Source organism: Carassius gibelio, chromosome B16 (assembly GCF_023724105.1).
Source record: "Carassius gibelio isolate Cgi1373 ecotype wild population from Czech Republic chromosome B16, carGib1.2-hapl.c, whole genome shotgun sequence".
Taxonomy (NCBI): Eukaryota; Metazoa; Chordata; class Actinopteri; order Cypriniformes; family Cyprinidae; genus Carassius; species Carassius gibelio.
In genome coordinates, this window is record NC_068411.1 from 24,098,595 (window position 1) to 24,115,088 (window position 16,494).

The 16,494-nt window shown below is 33.4% G+C and overlaps 1 protein-coding gene across 9 annotated transcripts in view; it reads right to left on the reverse strand.

Moving 5' to 3' along the window:
* The window catches only part of adgrb1a (adhesion G protein-coupled receptor B1a), an 85,518-nt gene that overhangs the window by 24,854 nt on the left and 44,170 nt on the right, over positions 1-16,494 (reverse strand). For all 9 annotated transcript variants that reach the window (XM_052579299.1, XM_052579304.1, XM_052579298.1 and 6 more), the window contains 9 exons: positions 16,283-16,384; positions 15,966-16,072; positions 15,692-15,886; positions 15,522-15,590; positions 14,951-15,059; positions 11,150-11,293; positions 7,650-7,725; positions 6,763-6,865; positions 5,933-5,976 (listed from right to left, as the gene is read on the reverse strand). In XM_052579299.1, coding sequence (XP_052435259.1) covers positions 5,933-5,976; positions 6,763-6,865; positions 7,650-7,725; positions 11,150-11,293; positions 14,951-15,059; positions 15,522-15,590; positions 15,692-15,886; positions 15,966-16,072; positions 16,283-16,384 — 949 coding nt within the window. The remainder of the gene's footprint in view (positions 1-5,932; positions 5,977-6,762; positions 6,866-7,649; positions 7,726-11,149; positions 11,294-14,950; positions 15,060-15,521; positions 15,591-15,691; positions 15,887-15,965; positions 16,073-16,282; positions 16,385-16,494) is intronic.

A 16,494-nucleotide genomic window follows, 5' to 3' on the forward strand; every position in this document is an offset into this window, starting at 1 on the left:
ACTATGTCAAATTTGCGGTCTCTGCATATACGCTGCAGCATTAAGTAGTTTTTTTAATTATTATTATTTAATGCAAAGTTGATATGATACAAAGTATAGTGTTATAATTGCAAAAAAAAAAAAAAATTCGAAATATGAAACAACAACAACAACAACAACAACAAAAAACCTTGAGGACTTAAAATGCTGATGACAGTTGAAACGCGTCATCACAGACTTGTGAAAAGGGTCCATTGTTGACATGACATTCGTTGCTTTATTTTATTATAATAATGTTGGATAATTTAATAACGTTGAATAATGTATTATTATTATTATTGCAGTTGTTGCAGCAGTATTACTAGTTTCTTGCATTCCAAAACACACAATAGCACCAAACTACACTGAATCACTTTGAAATGAAAGCTCCCAAATGACGATTTGGGGTAGCCTTTTCACACTGTGTTTAGCCTGCAGCAAGCCTTCCAAGTGGAGTAAAGAACAGTCTCTTTTACCTGTCAAAACTTTGTAAGTTTAAAAATGTGGAGGAAAAGTGCAATGGAGCAGAGGATGGATATTACACTGGGACATTGAGACCTGGAGCACAACATGGAGAAGAAAAAGAAAAAGAAAAAGAAAAAACATTCAGAAGAGAGCAAAGTGTATTAGGTTTTCTATTTACCATCTTGTGAATATCAGATATGAATTTGATGTCTCACATATTCAGATACATATATAATACATGACAAAAATGTTTCATTTGTTATAGTTAGTTAACTAATCTTCATTTATAACTTATCAATCTTAGTTAATCTCAACATTTACTAATACACATTACTAAAATCAAATGCGGTGTTAATATTATTTAATGCACATGAGCTACAGCAACACAAACTAACAATGAACAGTTATAACAAAGGTTAATAAATACTGTATTGCTCACAGTTAGTTAATGCTAGTTTTAATAATTAACTCATTGGACCCTATTGTAAAGTCTTAACATTTACTCAATGAATAGAAAATGTTCTGAGTTTCTGAATCAGTATTGATTTGACTGTGAAAGAAAACTGTGAATTATATTAAAATATCACAGAATATTATAATATATGGATAGATTACACACACTAAGCCACACTCTAAAAATAATGTCAAAAGCTGACTTTTCACGAGACCCAAAGGAACATTAATCCACATCTTTATATTCTTTGCAAGAAATGTATTCTGTTTTATGTTTCCCATGAAACTTGCATGCACCAAAGCAGATGACAATAAAAGCATGAATATCATACATACAAGTAAACCTTGAGGTTGCGGTTAATGCAGGTGCCCAAAGCCACTCAATAATTAGTCCATTCCACCACCTACACAAATTTGAAACTCATAATCTTGATGAGAAACCCTCTTGACAGCATGATTTGGCTGTGTCTGATCTAACACACAAATAATTGTAACAAAGACCTCATAATGACATCGATGAAAGTGATATGAAAGTCATATCAAAACATACCCACTCCATGCACAACTGATCCTTATAGCGAGCCATCAATCATGTAGCATCCTCTTGATGCAGCTGCAATGTGAAGTCAATATACTCACACACACACACACATACACACACAAACCAGAGGTTACCGGCACCATTCCAAACCCACTGTGCGGTAGAGCTCTGCAGTCTGGGATACCCATAATGCACTGGGGCTTGCAGAGCGTTGATGGCCAAACAGTATAACTGGAAGCACAGTGTGTTGCAGCCCCAGGGGAGGGCTCTGTGTTAACATTAGCACATAAACCTGTAACCCAATATATTATCACCCACTGCACAGACACTGCGCGTGATACGATTAAGACTTTGTGTCGACCACACAAATATAAAGACAGCGCAGCACGGCTGTGTAATTTGATCATGGGATTCCAGTCCGGCTGTAGTGTGCATGTTTGCAGAGAACATGCCAAGTGCAGATGCATGAGTAAAAGCAAGATTGTAAAAAATAAATTAAAAAAGTGTATTTATATATATATATATATATATATATATATATATATATATATATATATATATATATATATATATATATAGTATAGTAGTTTTAAGGGTAAAAGGCTAAAGGCAAAGGCAAAAATTAATATTTTATCATATTTTAGTATTATTTATATGCTATTCTACTTCTGTCCACATTTTTTATTATCTTTTATTTTTATACCATACTTTCAGGATTAATTAATTTTTTTGTTAGATTTGTTGAAATTTTGTTATGTGCTTTTGTAATTTTTATTCGTTGGTGTTGCAGAAATTATAACACAGATGACATAAATAAATAAATAAATAAATAAATAAATAAATAAATAAATAAATAAATAAATAAATAAATATTTAGCAGGTTAAATGATGGTTATTAGTAACTCAAATCCCTTTATCTAAACATCTCTACTTAACCATGGTTATGCGCATTCACCATGTTTGTAGTTTTTTTATGCTTTTTATTCATGTTTGTAGTTCACAGCCAAATCATTTGTCAAAGCGCAATGGATTGTGGGTAATATTAACCATTAGAGTGTACATGGATTAACACTTCAAAAATCGACCTGAAAGATGACATTGGGTGAAACTGTGTGTTTTATGCCCCCTTCAAAAAAAAAAAAAAAAAAAAAAAAAAAAAAAAAAAAATATATATATATATATATATATATATATATATATATATATATATATATATAAAAATATATATATATTGACAGATTTAGTTTTAATTGCCAATAATAAACCTTTAAATCATTAAATGTGAAAGATCATGTAAAAACCGGCAAAAAAAAAAAAAAAAAAAAGAAAAAGCCTTGAATCACTACGGTGTGATTGAAGTGCGAGTCAACAGAAAGCCCACACTCTTTAAAGCTGTTAACTAAAAGACAGTCAGTGACAAGGACACCTCCTCACGTTCCAATTTCTCTCCCAAATATGAACTCATTAATCATAGCAGCTGTCCAAGATGGATTTTAATTTCGCACCGAACACACAGCAGTCCCGGCTCCCCTTCGCTCAATGCGGGCAGATTACATTTCACTGTCCTCTTCCCATCTCTCAGCCTCTCTCTTTCGCTCCCTTTATCTCACTCCTTCCTCTCTGTCACCATTCTCCTTGTCTTTTCCTTTCTTCTCATTTCTCTGCGTTATAAGTGGTGCTTGGTGTTCTATTACTTTTCTAAGAAATCGTATGTATAATTTTTTATTTACTGTATATACTACTTATAGGGACTAAAATAATATACACATTTTTAGTGTCAAAAATACAGTTAAACAATAAAATTATTCCTGTGATGCAAAGCTGATTTACTCTATAGGCTTCATTGTCACATGGTCCTTCAGAAATCATTGTAATATGCTGATTTGGTGTTCAATAAACCTTATTATTCTTGTCTTCTCTAATTATGTTAAAAATGGTTGCTTTTTATTTGATATCTGACTCATATTTTTGTTATCACCCCCCCCTCCCCCTCCCCCAGGATTCTTTGACAAATATACATGCCAAAATAATAACATTATTTATTCAAAAAAGATTGATAAAAACAATTGAAGCCTTTATTGTCACTTTTGATAAGTTTAATAGATCCTTGCTAAATAAAAGTATTTATTTATTGTAAGAAAAGTGACTTTTCACCAGTAAGAAAACACACGACGCTACAGCAATGCACTAAAAACCACGTGAATCACTATAGCACTGGCAAAGCAATGCCCTGATAACCAGTAACAACGCCATTGAGTTTTGCACTTGAGTTTTTCATATTTTTTAACAAGATTTTTACATTCTATTGTTCTCAGTCGGTTCTCCCTTGAGGCAACGGCAGAAAACTTTAAATCTTTAACATACTGTATCTATATGTATCCATCTAAATGCAAATGTTCCACCCACACTGCATTAAGCGCTATGGGCTCAAACTACTCTTTTGCCATTTTAAAAGACAAAAGAGAGCACAAACAGATGGATGTGTAGGGAGTGAAAGTACAAGCATGACCAGGAGGCCCACGGTTCTTTGTTAAAGTACAACATAATGCTGGTGCTAGTCTGTCTGATCATCTGTCTGCCTCTTTCAATATAATCTGGCTTCAGAGACGCAGTCTCAATTTGCTTGCTCTCTTTGCAGAGGAAAAAGAAGAAATAAGTTTCTGTTCATGTTTGCTAATGAGACTGAGCTTATTCTCATGTTAATACATAATGATCCTCCTATTTCAGCTCTTCGGTGTATATTTTGAATGTGACCATAATAATACAGATCTAAATTCCGCAGCTGAAGCACTTAGAGTGACGCTGTCAGGATTTACCTGTTATGTTTCATGCACTAGTGTATCAATCATGCCTGTGCCAAGCATTCATTCATTTAGATGATTGATATGATTATTGAGATGACAGGATGGATTTCCATTTGAATGTCAGGTGCTAATACTTTACTCATAGATTTGAACCTTCATACTTTATAGTGAATAAAACGTCCCAAGATCTGAATGCAGCTCATTGGAGGCCTGTGTTTTTTTTATTTTTTATTTTTTTTTATGAGGAATGGAAACATATAACGAAACATCTGCTTAATTCTACATCTGTGTAACTGGTATTTCTCTAACATGCTCAAAAACACATACGAAATGCATACTAACAATAATGATGTATTTAGAATACTAAAATAATAATAATAAAATACTAAAAAAAAATTTGCAATAAGGTTAAATATAAATTCATGTTTATATCTACATATTCTAATACACTTTTAAATGTAAAAGTTCTATAAATTGCCGTTCACCAGTGTTCAATATTTGGGTTCAGTTAAGATTTTTAAGTTCTCATTTGTTAATTTCCTTTATTGATTGATTGGTTGATCAATTTGTTTGTTCAGAAATACAGTATAAAAACAATAATTGCGAAAACAAACATATTATTACAGTACAAATATATATATATATATATATATATATATATATATATATATATATATATATATATACACACATAATAAATATATTTTAAAGGTTCCAGTGATGGCTAACAATACAATATTTATAAATCATCACTACCCTAGACTAATACTGCAAAAAAATAAAAAAGTGTTTCACAATAGGTTCATGATACATTCGATTATCAAATCTAGCTTTTTTGGAAAGTTCTTCCGAGACGACAATACAAAAATAATAAAGAAAGTTTTCAAATTACAGTATTATTCATTTACCATCATCTTTTCTAACAATATTTTTGGACAAACTGCAGCCAAACTAGTTAAAAATGTGCCAACGGTACTGGTGCCCCTCGAAAGCAGTTGGTCTATTTGCATCTCAGTTTGCAAAGCTGGTATCACAGCAATCAGCGTAAATATTCATAATGCACATTTGGCTTTAACTGATACTAATTGTCTATAAAAAAAACAAACAAACAAGCATAAATATATATAAAAAATAAAATGCCTACAGCCACCAAAGTACCTTGTCTTAACATGCTAAAACACTTATACAACAGTATCCTTGCACCATATTTCAGTTCTTCTACAGAGAGTGAGTGTCGGCAGCTAGAAACTTCTTGTCTCTTTCCCTATCTCTGCTCTTTCTAACTGTTTTCTCTTGTAGCCTACTTTGTGTGTATCATCTCTGCTTTAATTGGAAGTGTGGTTTTACCATAATCTCTGATGTGTGTACAGTACAGAAGGAATGTGGCATGTACAAATCATCCATGTCAAAGTGGAGTCAGTGCTGGGTCAAGTGAAGATCAAGGCAGCTATCAGCAGGATTCAACATTTCCTGTCACCGACTTTGCATCTATGTAACATACATTTAACATACTAAAGCATGTTGTCTCTAACCCTTTATCAACACAGCTCTCCTTAAGCCTTGGAAAGTACACCCTACTGTGTGACCGAAGATTTCCTGCAAAACTCAGCAGATAGCAAAAACAGGTTTAATTTAATAAACGGCTTCTCACCTGTCATTCTCATCCCAGGAAATGCAGGTTTGGTTTGTGGTACCCTGTGGAGAGAGTAAGAGGGCGAGAGGGAGAGAGGGAGAGAAGGATGTCACCTTGTGATTTTGCCTTGCAAATGTGTTTTGTTGATTCTTCAAAGACTTCTTCAAAACATTATTTTATTTAAAGTTGTTATTTTCATGTTCTGGAATAAAGTAAGATCATAGCCATCGGCTTTAAGCGGACTTTTTTCAAGTGGTTTTGATGCTGCGTGTGGTAGTAATGATAACTGATGTTAATCTTAATTTTTTTTACTTTATTCTTTTTTCTTTTTTTTTGCCAAAAAAAGTTGAAGTCTTGGATTTGCTAATAGTCAATTAAGTTGGGGAAAAAAATTAAGCAGGACAGGAATAACAGCAATATTGAGGACACTAACTAAACAACACTATATTGAAGACACACACACACACAAAATAGATGTACATATAAACACAAACTTAATTGAAAATAATTAATGGAATAATAATAATAATAATTCATTAATTTAAAAATAAATAAAAAAGAATAGCAAACAAAAATGAAAATAATAATAATAATAATAATAAAAATCCCTAATTATTAAAATACAATTAAAAGTAACTAATTAAAATTAAATTACAATTAAAAGTCATCCTACAGTATGTCAGAGAAAAAGTATCATGCTTGCAGAATTCTTCTAATAGAATACAATTAAAAGTGAATTCATGTGTCAGAGTGACATAGCCATAGTCTGAATAATATTGGAACAAGACTGTACACATATTGCGTTTGATGCAACATACTGTATGGGTTTAAAGGGCAGGCTGACTTACATTGTAAAGGTGTGAGAACTCAATCTCTAGTGGAGTTGAGAGGGAGCTGGGAGTGGGTTTGATTGTCACAGAGATCACCTTGGAGTTCAACACTGTGCTGTTTCTGTGAAAATACAGAAAGAGATGAAAGAAAACATGAGGAGGTCTGCAAAAAAACAGAAGGGGGTTAGAAGAAAGGAGGTCACGACCTTCAAAGAAGCTGCCACGCTCCCATGTGACAAATGTAGTATGAGACACTTCACTTTGTGCTGTGATAAATGCCCATGTCATTTACTCATAGATTATATTCTTTTTTGAAATTTTTGTGTCACCAGATATGTTTCAAAATCGCCATATTCCAAGAAAAATTGAAAAATGAGAAAGTCAGAAAACAGACAGAACAAAAATTACCAACCTGTTGAACCATAAAGCCATTTCAATTCATTTAGACATTTTTCAACTATAGAAACTTCAGAAAGGCTATAAAACTATTGCAAAGCAAAGATACTATTTTTTATGTCTTTGTTTTTATGTAATTCTTTCTGATATTGCAGAGTGTCCTTTTTAAAAGTCCCAGTTCACCCAAAAATGTAAATGTAACTTACTAACTGTCATGTCATTTCAAAACTTTATGACTTTCTTTCTTTTATGAGCATAAAATACTTTTTTTTCTGTTCATCATTCAGTGCTAACTGTTTGGTTAGGCATACACATATAGCTCTGAAAATGTTTGCCGAGATAAATAAAATATAAAATCTGACAATAATGGTATGAAATCTATCACTTCTTTAGCTTGAATAATACTTAAGCTCGAAAAAGCATAGAAGGTTGTTTTTTTCTTTAAAACCAAGAAAACAGCAACGGAGAGGGATACCAATTGTCAACATAAAATGGAAGCAATGTCTCACCTCTGTAGAGAGAGAATACTGCCCAAGTTTCTGTACAGTACGATACCAGTCACAAATGCTGAGGCGTCATCTTCATCTATAACACAAACACACAAACACATACTGTATAACAGATATACAGCATCACCTCAGTTCCTTTTAAATAAAAAAGCATAAAGCAAAGCGATGAGGAAAATAATTGCTATAAGAGGTCATTGAGATACAGACTTGATTGGTGTGTAATCAAACCCTTAATTTAGAGCCCTGTAATACAGTACATGTATAACTGGAGGTGAGATTGCAGGTTGCTTTCTCTCTTCCTGTTTGATGCTATTTTACCCTGCATCTTCTCACCTATGAGTTGGGCACCATGACTAATAACTTAACATATGCTTGCACAGACCTTCATTACACACACAAATACACAGCGTGTTCCAAGAGTTATCCTTTTTTTAATGAACAGGTTTCCATGTTTTATGGGGACATTTCATAGGGGTATTGGGTTTATATTGCACAAACTGTATTATCTTCCCCCTTACCAAACCCCCTTAACCTACCCCTCACACAAAACATTCTGCTATTTTAGATTTTCAAATATAAGCTTGTTGGTCCCACTTTATATTAAGTGGCCTTAACTACTATGTACTTACATCAAAAAATATTGTGTTCATATTGTGTTGTAAAACACTTTTGCTGCTATTGAGGTGGGATAGGGGTAAGGTTAGGGAGAGGGTTGGAGGTATGGGTAAGTTTAAGGGTGGGTTAAGGTGTAAAGTATGGGTCAACAGTGTAATTATAAATGTAATTACAGAAATTAAATACAGATGTAATTACAGGTAGTTTTTTTTTAAAATATAAGAACAATGTAAAAACATGTATGTACACAATAAGTACATTGTACTAAATTATTAATTAAAATGTTAAGGCCACTTAATATAATGTGGGTCCAGCTTGTTTCCTCATGGGGACCAGAAATGTCCCCACAAAATCAAAATGTACTACTATCCTTGAAGGGGCATTTAGTGCTAATAATGTAGGGAATACATTACAGAATTATATATATATATATATATATATATATATATATATATATATATATATATATATATATATATATATATATATATATATATATATATATATATATATATATATATATATTAAAAAAGCTGTTCTTTTGTACTTTCTATTCATTAAAGAATCCTAGAGAAAATAAATGCATCATGGTTTACACAAAAATATAAAAATAAGTCCTTTATTCAACAAGAATGCATTAAATTGTTTCAAAGTTACAGTAAAGACATTTTTTATGGTTTCCACAAAGATAATAAGCAGTACAACTGTTTTCAATATTGATAAATAAAAACAAGAAAATCAGCTTATTAGAATGATTTCTCAAGGATCATATGACTCTAGAGTAATGGCTTCTGAAATTTTAGTTTTGCCATCACAGGAATAAATTACATTTTTTAAATATATTCAAGTAGAAAACAGCAAATTGCAATAATATTTACCAAAATTATTGTTTTACTGTATTTTTGATCAAACAAATGCAGATTTGGTGAGCATACAAAAGACTTCTTTCAAAAACATCTTACTGACCCAAACGTTTGAACGGTAATGCATATATGATGCAGCTAAACTTGCAGATATAACTCACACAAGTATAAACAGATACACATGATTGGTTTGAAATGACTAGGTGATATTTATTGTGCTAATGAAGAAAGCAACACAGTTTAAAAAGCATGAGTGAGGGGAAAGGGCAGCGGTCCAGCCACTGTCACACTCACACTGCATTTCTGTCAGCAGAACCACCTGAAACAATGCACACACACACACACACACAAAGTCCATCTGGTCTTCAAGCTACACTGCTCTAAATAATGCCAAAACCTGTGGCAGACTGGCATGCGCTGTAAGGGAGAGAAAGAGTGAGAGTCTGTAGGGGGGTGCCAGGCGGCGGGCACAGGCCACAGCTCCAGGGCTGCAGCTGAGGTCCCATGGGCAAGAACACAGACCGATGAAGGGGGACAGGGGGCTGGGGGCATGACAGTTTTGAGCTCCCTCAGGGTAATTGGGTTTCTGCTTGCCCACCCTTTTTCCTCTCCTATTAATATGCCACAGCCATGATAATGCGAACAGATGAGACCCAATATTTCTGGACAACACAAGGTACTATAGGAATGTACACTGCTTAAAAACAAGAGTTTTTAACTTAAAAAATATAAAGTTTGAGACTTTGAAGTCCACACTAAATATTTTCCAGTTTACGGGAACTTTGAGCCACAAAGAAATGTGAATTATTTGAATCTACATAAAAAAAAAAATCAATTTTAGAACAACATAAGTCCCCAAAATGCTGTTCTGACTAGTCTAAAACAGTTAAGAGAGCGATTAAAGAACCTACATTTTGAATATATCAAGCTGCATTGAAATTGTAAATTTTCTCAAGAATTCTTTTTTACATTGAACTTGAAAACAATGGTGCATGATTTACTTTTTTTATTTTATTTTTTTACAGTATGTTAATTTCATGTTTTTATTGCTTAATATTTAAAGACCTTGTAAGAAATGTAATTTATTTAATTAAATGTATATATAATTTTACCATCATTTATAATTTTTGCTTGTAATCATTTTTATTTTAAACATGACAGTTACGCATTTAGATTAAGTTATTGATAAAACATATTCACATATGAATTCTTGAATGTAACAATAAGATCTGTACCATGCATTTAGAAAATAAATCAGGTTTTAGTAGGGTTTTAGTTTCATGCCAACTTTAATAGTTGTGTTTTGTTTGGGAACTAATCATGCAGGCGAAAGAATCATAAAGTGTTCTTTTCAAGAGCAGATCCTTTGTAAGAATGGAAGTGTTTTGTTCTGTTACAGTGTGTTTCATTGGACTCAGTCTATTAAATTCCTCTCGCACTTGCTTCATTCTAAATAATCTTTAATATAAAAGCTCATCTCAGCATGTCCAAAGCTTGACGACCTGTCAATCCAGTACTGGTGGCATGGCAACAGATCTCCCAGTGGGAAAGGGAATTAAACCTAATTGCGCCTGATTGGCTCCTGCAGACTCCTGATTAAGTAGCAGCTCCTCTATTAGCATAGTCGTGGGGGAAGAGGCGTCTTAAAATACCTGTAATGTCGGACATGGCAAGAATTAAGCAGCCTACAGCAATCTGCTCTCTAGCAAAGGAGATAAAATCTGTTAAACAAACAGAGATTTGTTACAAATACAGTTTTCCACTGTTTTACTAGAGTAAATGGCACAGAAGAGAAAGATGAGTATAATCCATGCATAAAAATGGAATGTACCTATTAAATTGTTACATTTTTTGAATTGTGGAAAAAGTTTAAACAGATTTCATTGTGTCCTAGATGAGTGAGTGCACAATGCATGCCATATTCAAACCTGTACTTCCCATATGATCACCAAGGCTCAATGTGTCTGGAGCATGGCTACCACATATATTTATGCATTTGTGTGAGACTTTTTTTTCTCTTACCTGGTTTTCCAGTGACCAGGATGTTTTTAGCCACTCTGACTTTGTCCTCTGAGTTGCGAGCCCAGTCCACCATCCCCCTCCACCCCTTCATGGGGAAAGTGATATCTGCATTTCCTGCGACAGGCCGCTTGTGAATACTCAACACTGGAGAGAGAATCCAGAGGGAACTGTAAGATCCATGGCAACACCAGTATCCTGACTCACTGCACAGTGATCACATCTCAACTAGAGAAACTGTCATGCTGTTAGATGACTCCCCCATACAAACTCTCTCAGCTCAAACGCTTTCATTCTCTTATGATCCCAGCCTTTTGCTGCCAGCCATATTCTCACTTCACGACGACAGCATTTTAATCACTGAATGAATTCCCAAAACTTCCAAAAGAACCATTTTTATTTATGAAACTCGAAAAAGAAATCTGTGCAAATCTTTTATAAAGCCATTTGTACTTTTCATATCACTGTAAATGAAACAATTTACATACCAAAGGTTTGACTTATGATTTATACAGAAATTTGCACAGCCTGTGATTCAAGACTTTCAAACTAAGTAACCAACTAATTCATCTCAGCTTCAGAACTTGTGTTTTCAAAATACAGGGCCTAGCCTACATAATGTTAGACGTCATGTTTCTACTAACTAAATACAGTAACTAACTGACTAGTGTCACTTTTTTGACAGACAGTACAGAGTAAATATATTTAAAAATAAATAAATAAATAAATAAAAATAAATAAATATATATATATATATATATATATATATATATATATATATATATATATATATATATATATATATATATATATATATATATATATATATATATATATTTATCTTTCTATTCATTAAAAAAATACTGAAAATGTTAACACATTATCCGCAAAAATATATATTTTTAACACTGATAATAACCAGAAATGCTTAATGAGCAACAAAACAGTATTTTATATTTTTTTCTGAAGGATCATGTGCTGAAATTCAGCTTTGCCATCACAGGAATTTTAAAATGCATTTAATTAGAAATCAGTTCTTTTAAATTGTAATATTTCACAAAATTATTTTTTTAAGCACTAGGCCATGGCCCTGACATCACATTTGTGACCCTGAACCACAAAACCACTCATTAGTAGCACAGGTATAGCCAACAACATGCACATTCTTAAGCTGTTTATGCTTTATAAACCGAAAACACACTTGCCTTCTAAATGCATTAACCCGTTTTCATTTATTGGAGTAAGGTCAGAAAAGGCGTAAGCATAAACTGGACACAACAGGTAGTTTTTTGCCTCTTAAGGTCTTTGCACATTGAGTCTGAAATTTTTGTCTGAAATTTGTGCACGTTGAAAAGTAAATATGAGCTCACAATTATTTAATATGACCTCCGAAACTTTCGTCCATCATAAAAAAAAATTGTATCAGGTTAAATTTCTGCGTTTTCACATCTGTAGCATGCATTTTGATAGGCAAGGATGGTGAATATGAAAAAACAGAAAAACACAATGCGAAAATTTCGGACTCGGTGTGCAAAGACCTTTCCGATTTCGCACGGCATGTAAACGCAATAAGCCACTTTCTGTCTGCTTATTGAAGTGCACGTGTGATAAGTGACACGGACGCATCTTTACTGCAGATTTAAGTACATCTAGACCGAGCAAACCTCTTGCACTATAGAAAGAAGGAACGATATCACAAAAGCAGACTTTTTCATGACTCAGAAAATGATCAAATAGAGCAGAAGTATAAGTGGTTCAGTTACAATGCTTCGTTTTTAACTGCATGAGAGAATAATATGAGTTGTAAGTGTCTCAGCATGTTGCAAGCTTAATTTAACATCACAACTGACAAATGTATCGAATACTCTGAGTCAGATATGCAAATGATTATATGTTGATGTCACTACAGGGAAATAATCTGATGTGTTAATGAAATCATATAAACTCAGTTTACTTGCCTTGTCAGGTTACTGATGTGCATGTAAATAGGAAAAAGCTTAATTATTCAGCTTTCAGATGGTGTACTAGCTCCATTCAGAACTATTCATGTTCTTAAGTTCAAGTTCTTGTGCATTATTTTCCATCTATTGATGAAAGTGTGGTGTTACATATACAGCTGCGTCTCAAAGCTTTGTGTGGGACTAATAGGTCATTGCTGTAGGACAGGTGTTGTCACAGAGGGAGAATCTGAGATCATGGGCAGCTTAGTGATTCAGAGGTAAACAGAACCTCTCACACCCCCTTTTAAACTCTGCCAGCTGTGGCCCACAACGTATGACCATAAAGGTTCATCTTTCCACTGTTTTTGCAAACCTGGGTGCTGAGTAAACCATAGTCCATTCTTTGTGTATGAGAGATGTGAGTGGTTTAGAGTGTGAATCCAAAGCTGTAAAAATGCCTAGATCTATACATATTTGGAAATCAGTATGAGCAGCATATCTGATTCATATAGCTCAGGGATTGCTCATTATTTCCAAAGGGATATTGTCTGTAACTGCTTTCTTATGAATAGGAAAATGTTATATACTCTCAAATGTTCAAAAGTTTTGGATCAGTAAGATGTTTTTAAGCAAACTTTCTTATACTCATCAAGGCTGTATATATATATATTTGAATTTTTGTGAAACAGTATTGCAAATATTATGATATTAAATATAATATTAAAATATTATTAAAATAAGTTTCTGTTTTATTATACTAATTAATGTATATGAAAGCAAATTCATTTTAATCATCCATTACTCCAGTCTTCAGTGTCACATGATACTTCAGAAATCAGTGTAAAATGCTGATTTATTATCAAGGTTAAAAAAAATAAAAATAAAATCAGCATTTATTCAAAATAGAAATCAATTTTTTTTCTTTCTTTTGTGAATACTTTTATTCAGCAAGGATGTGTCAAATTGATATAAAAAGTGATAGTACAGATTTATATTGTTAGAAGTTATTTCTATTTTAAATAAATGCTGTTCTTTTTAACTTTTTATTCATCAAAGAATCCTGAAAAAGTATCACAGGTTTAAAAAATATATATTAAGCAGGACAACTGTGTTCAACAATGATAATATATAAGCATATCAAGATTTCTGAAGGATCATGTGACCCTGAAGACTGGAGTAATGGCTGATGAAAATAAATTGTATTTTGAAGTATGTTGAAACAGAAAACCGATATTAAAAATTGAAATAATATTTCACAATATATTTGTGTAATATATTTATGTAATGTAATTAACCATCTAATTAATGATGTCCAATAATGTCTGTGAAAATTTTTCTTTAAAAGGCATTGTTAATCATTCAAAATGTGGTGATGTATATGAATCTCAATGGGTGATTACCTATGACCCTTTCTTTTTCCTTTCTTTTTCTTTATCATCTTTTTTGTATGTGTATATATATATATATGTGTGTGTGTGTGTGTGTGTGTGTGTATGTAAATGTAAGTACATATAGGTGATTTTGTGGCGTTGTAATTAAAAGGACAACACAAAAAAGATGAAAAAGATAAAGAAAGGAAAAGGAAAGGGTCATAGGTAATCACCCATGAAGATTCATATACATCACCACATTTTGAATCAGTACCTTTTAAAGACCTTTTCACAGACATTATTGGACATCATTAATTAGATGGTTGATTACATTTCAGTACAATTTGCTTCATGCTCTCCAGTTGTTTTTTTAGATTTGTATCTTCAACCCTCTAGGCTGCCTGTCCAAACATTCAACCACTTAAGTACATGACCATCACCCTCTGACATTATTGCAGAAGTGCAAACCGAACTAAATGTCAGTGAAAACTGACCCAGATTGTCGGTGACCTCATAAGTATCCTGGAAGTCCTTCATGCGGAGACTGATGACGTCCACAAAGTCCTCCACTAGACGAAAAAGTTCCTTAACATTGGGCCCAAGCTGCCAGAAAGAAAAACATAGCTTCACGTTAAAAATTTGGTTAGTTCTTTTTTCAATATGCAATTCTGTAAGTGGAATTTAAATGTTATTGTAATAAATATTAGATTTTTCTAAAAATAACTGCTGCTGCTGCTCAAGCTTAATGATATCCTTTCTTCAGATTGTAAACTGTAGCTTGCGTTAAGACATAAATTGTAAACTAACTAATGATCTAACTAAACAGCAGGAGACAAACAGCTGAAAGAAAGATGTGCAGCGAAGAGAAGATAATTAGTCAATTAATCACCTTTAAAACCAGCTGAAACTTGCATAATTACTAAATGTAAGAGAGTTAGATGATGCCAACAATAAAAGAAGGAATGAGAGAATGATGAACGAGTGAGTGGAAGAATGAATGAGTGAATGAATAAACACACAGACATGGAGAGAGAGAGAGAGAGAGAGAGAGAGAGAGAGGCTCACCAGCTGTGCTTCCTCCCACCTCTCTCTGTTTTCCTCCATCAGTAAGTTACTCACTGATTGCACAAAATTCTGTGAACAAAACCACACGACAGAAACATTCAGGTGCATTTTGGGTCAAAATATTTTATTTTATTTTATATTTAGAACTAAGCAAATAATGCTTCACTAACCCTCATGTCTGCATTACTGGGGCTGTAGTAGGACCTCCTAAATATCTCTGTCATGTTTTTCAGTATGTCTATGATAGCCAGAAGGTCTCCACTGTAGCTTGTTCCATCACTGGATGTCACCCTCAGCTTGGTCATGACTTCAGACACCCCATCTCCCACAAGCCCTCGTTGAGCCTTGGACAGATGATCTCTGGTCTGGAGTAGGTAAAAAATAACAACCTTAGCTTTGCAGACACTTTTAACCTAGCTAGAGCTTAGTTTGGACATCACCTACCAATGTCTGGATACTTCTGTAATCATTAGAGACGCATTTAATGTATGTTGGGTTCTCCCAGTATGCAATGCCTACATCATCCAACGAACATCGACGAAGAATAAGTCCTGCGTCACAGAAATGGGTTGTCATTACCAGATTTAGAACATGGACTGGTTAAAAAACTGTATACTGCATGTTGTCTTGTTGGTTTTCTTATTTAAACCAAGTTTGTTGTGCTGTCCATGGTCCTGAAAATGTCTCAGTATAGCTTAGAGGGCGATGACTGTTTAGGAAGTTATTGCGGCGTGTTCCTGTTTGCATGAGTCATGTCTTACCTACAGCATTCGGAGGGCAGCGGACAGCTGCAGTGTCCCCTGCAGGAGTTTTCTTCCAAACTACATTAGAGAAATTCTCCTCATCACAGATCTCATGCGGCTCTGCATAAAACCGAAGAAGTAAAGAAAAAAATGCAGAAACCTGACCAATGCCACAAAATGTGAACAAAGAAACAAGTAAGGTCCAGAATAATTATTCTTGTTAAGTCTAT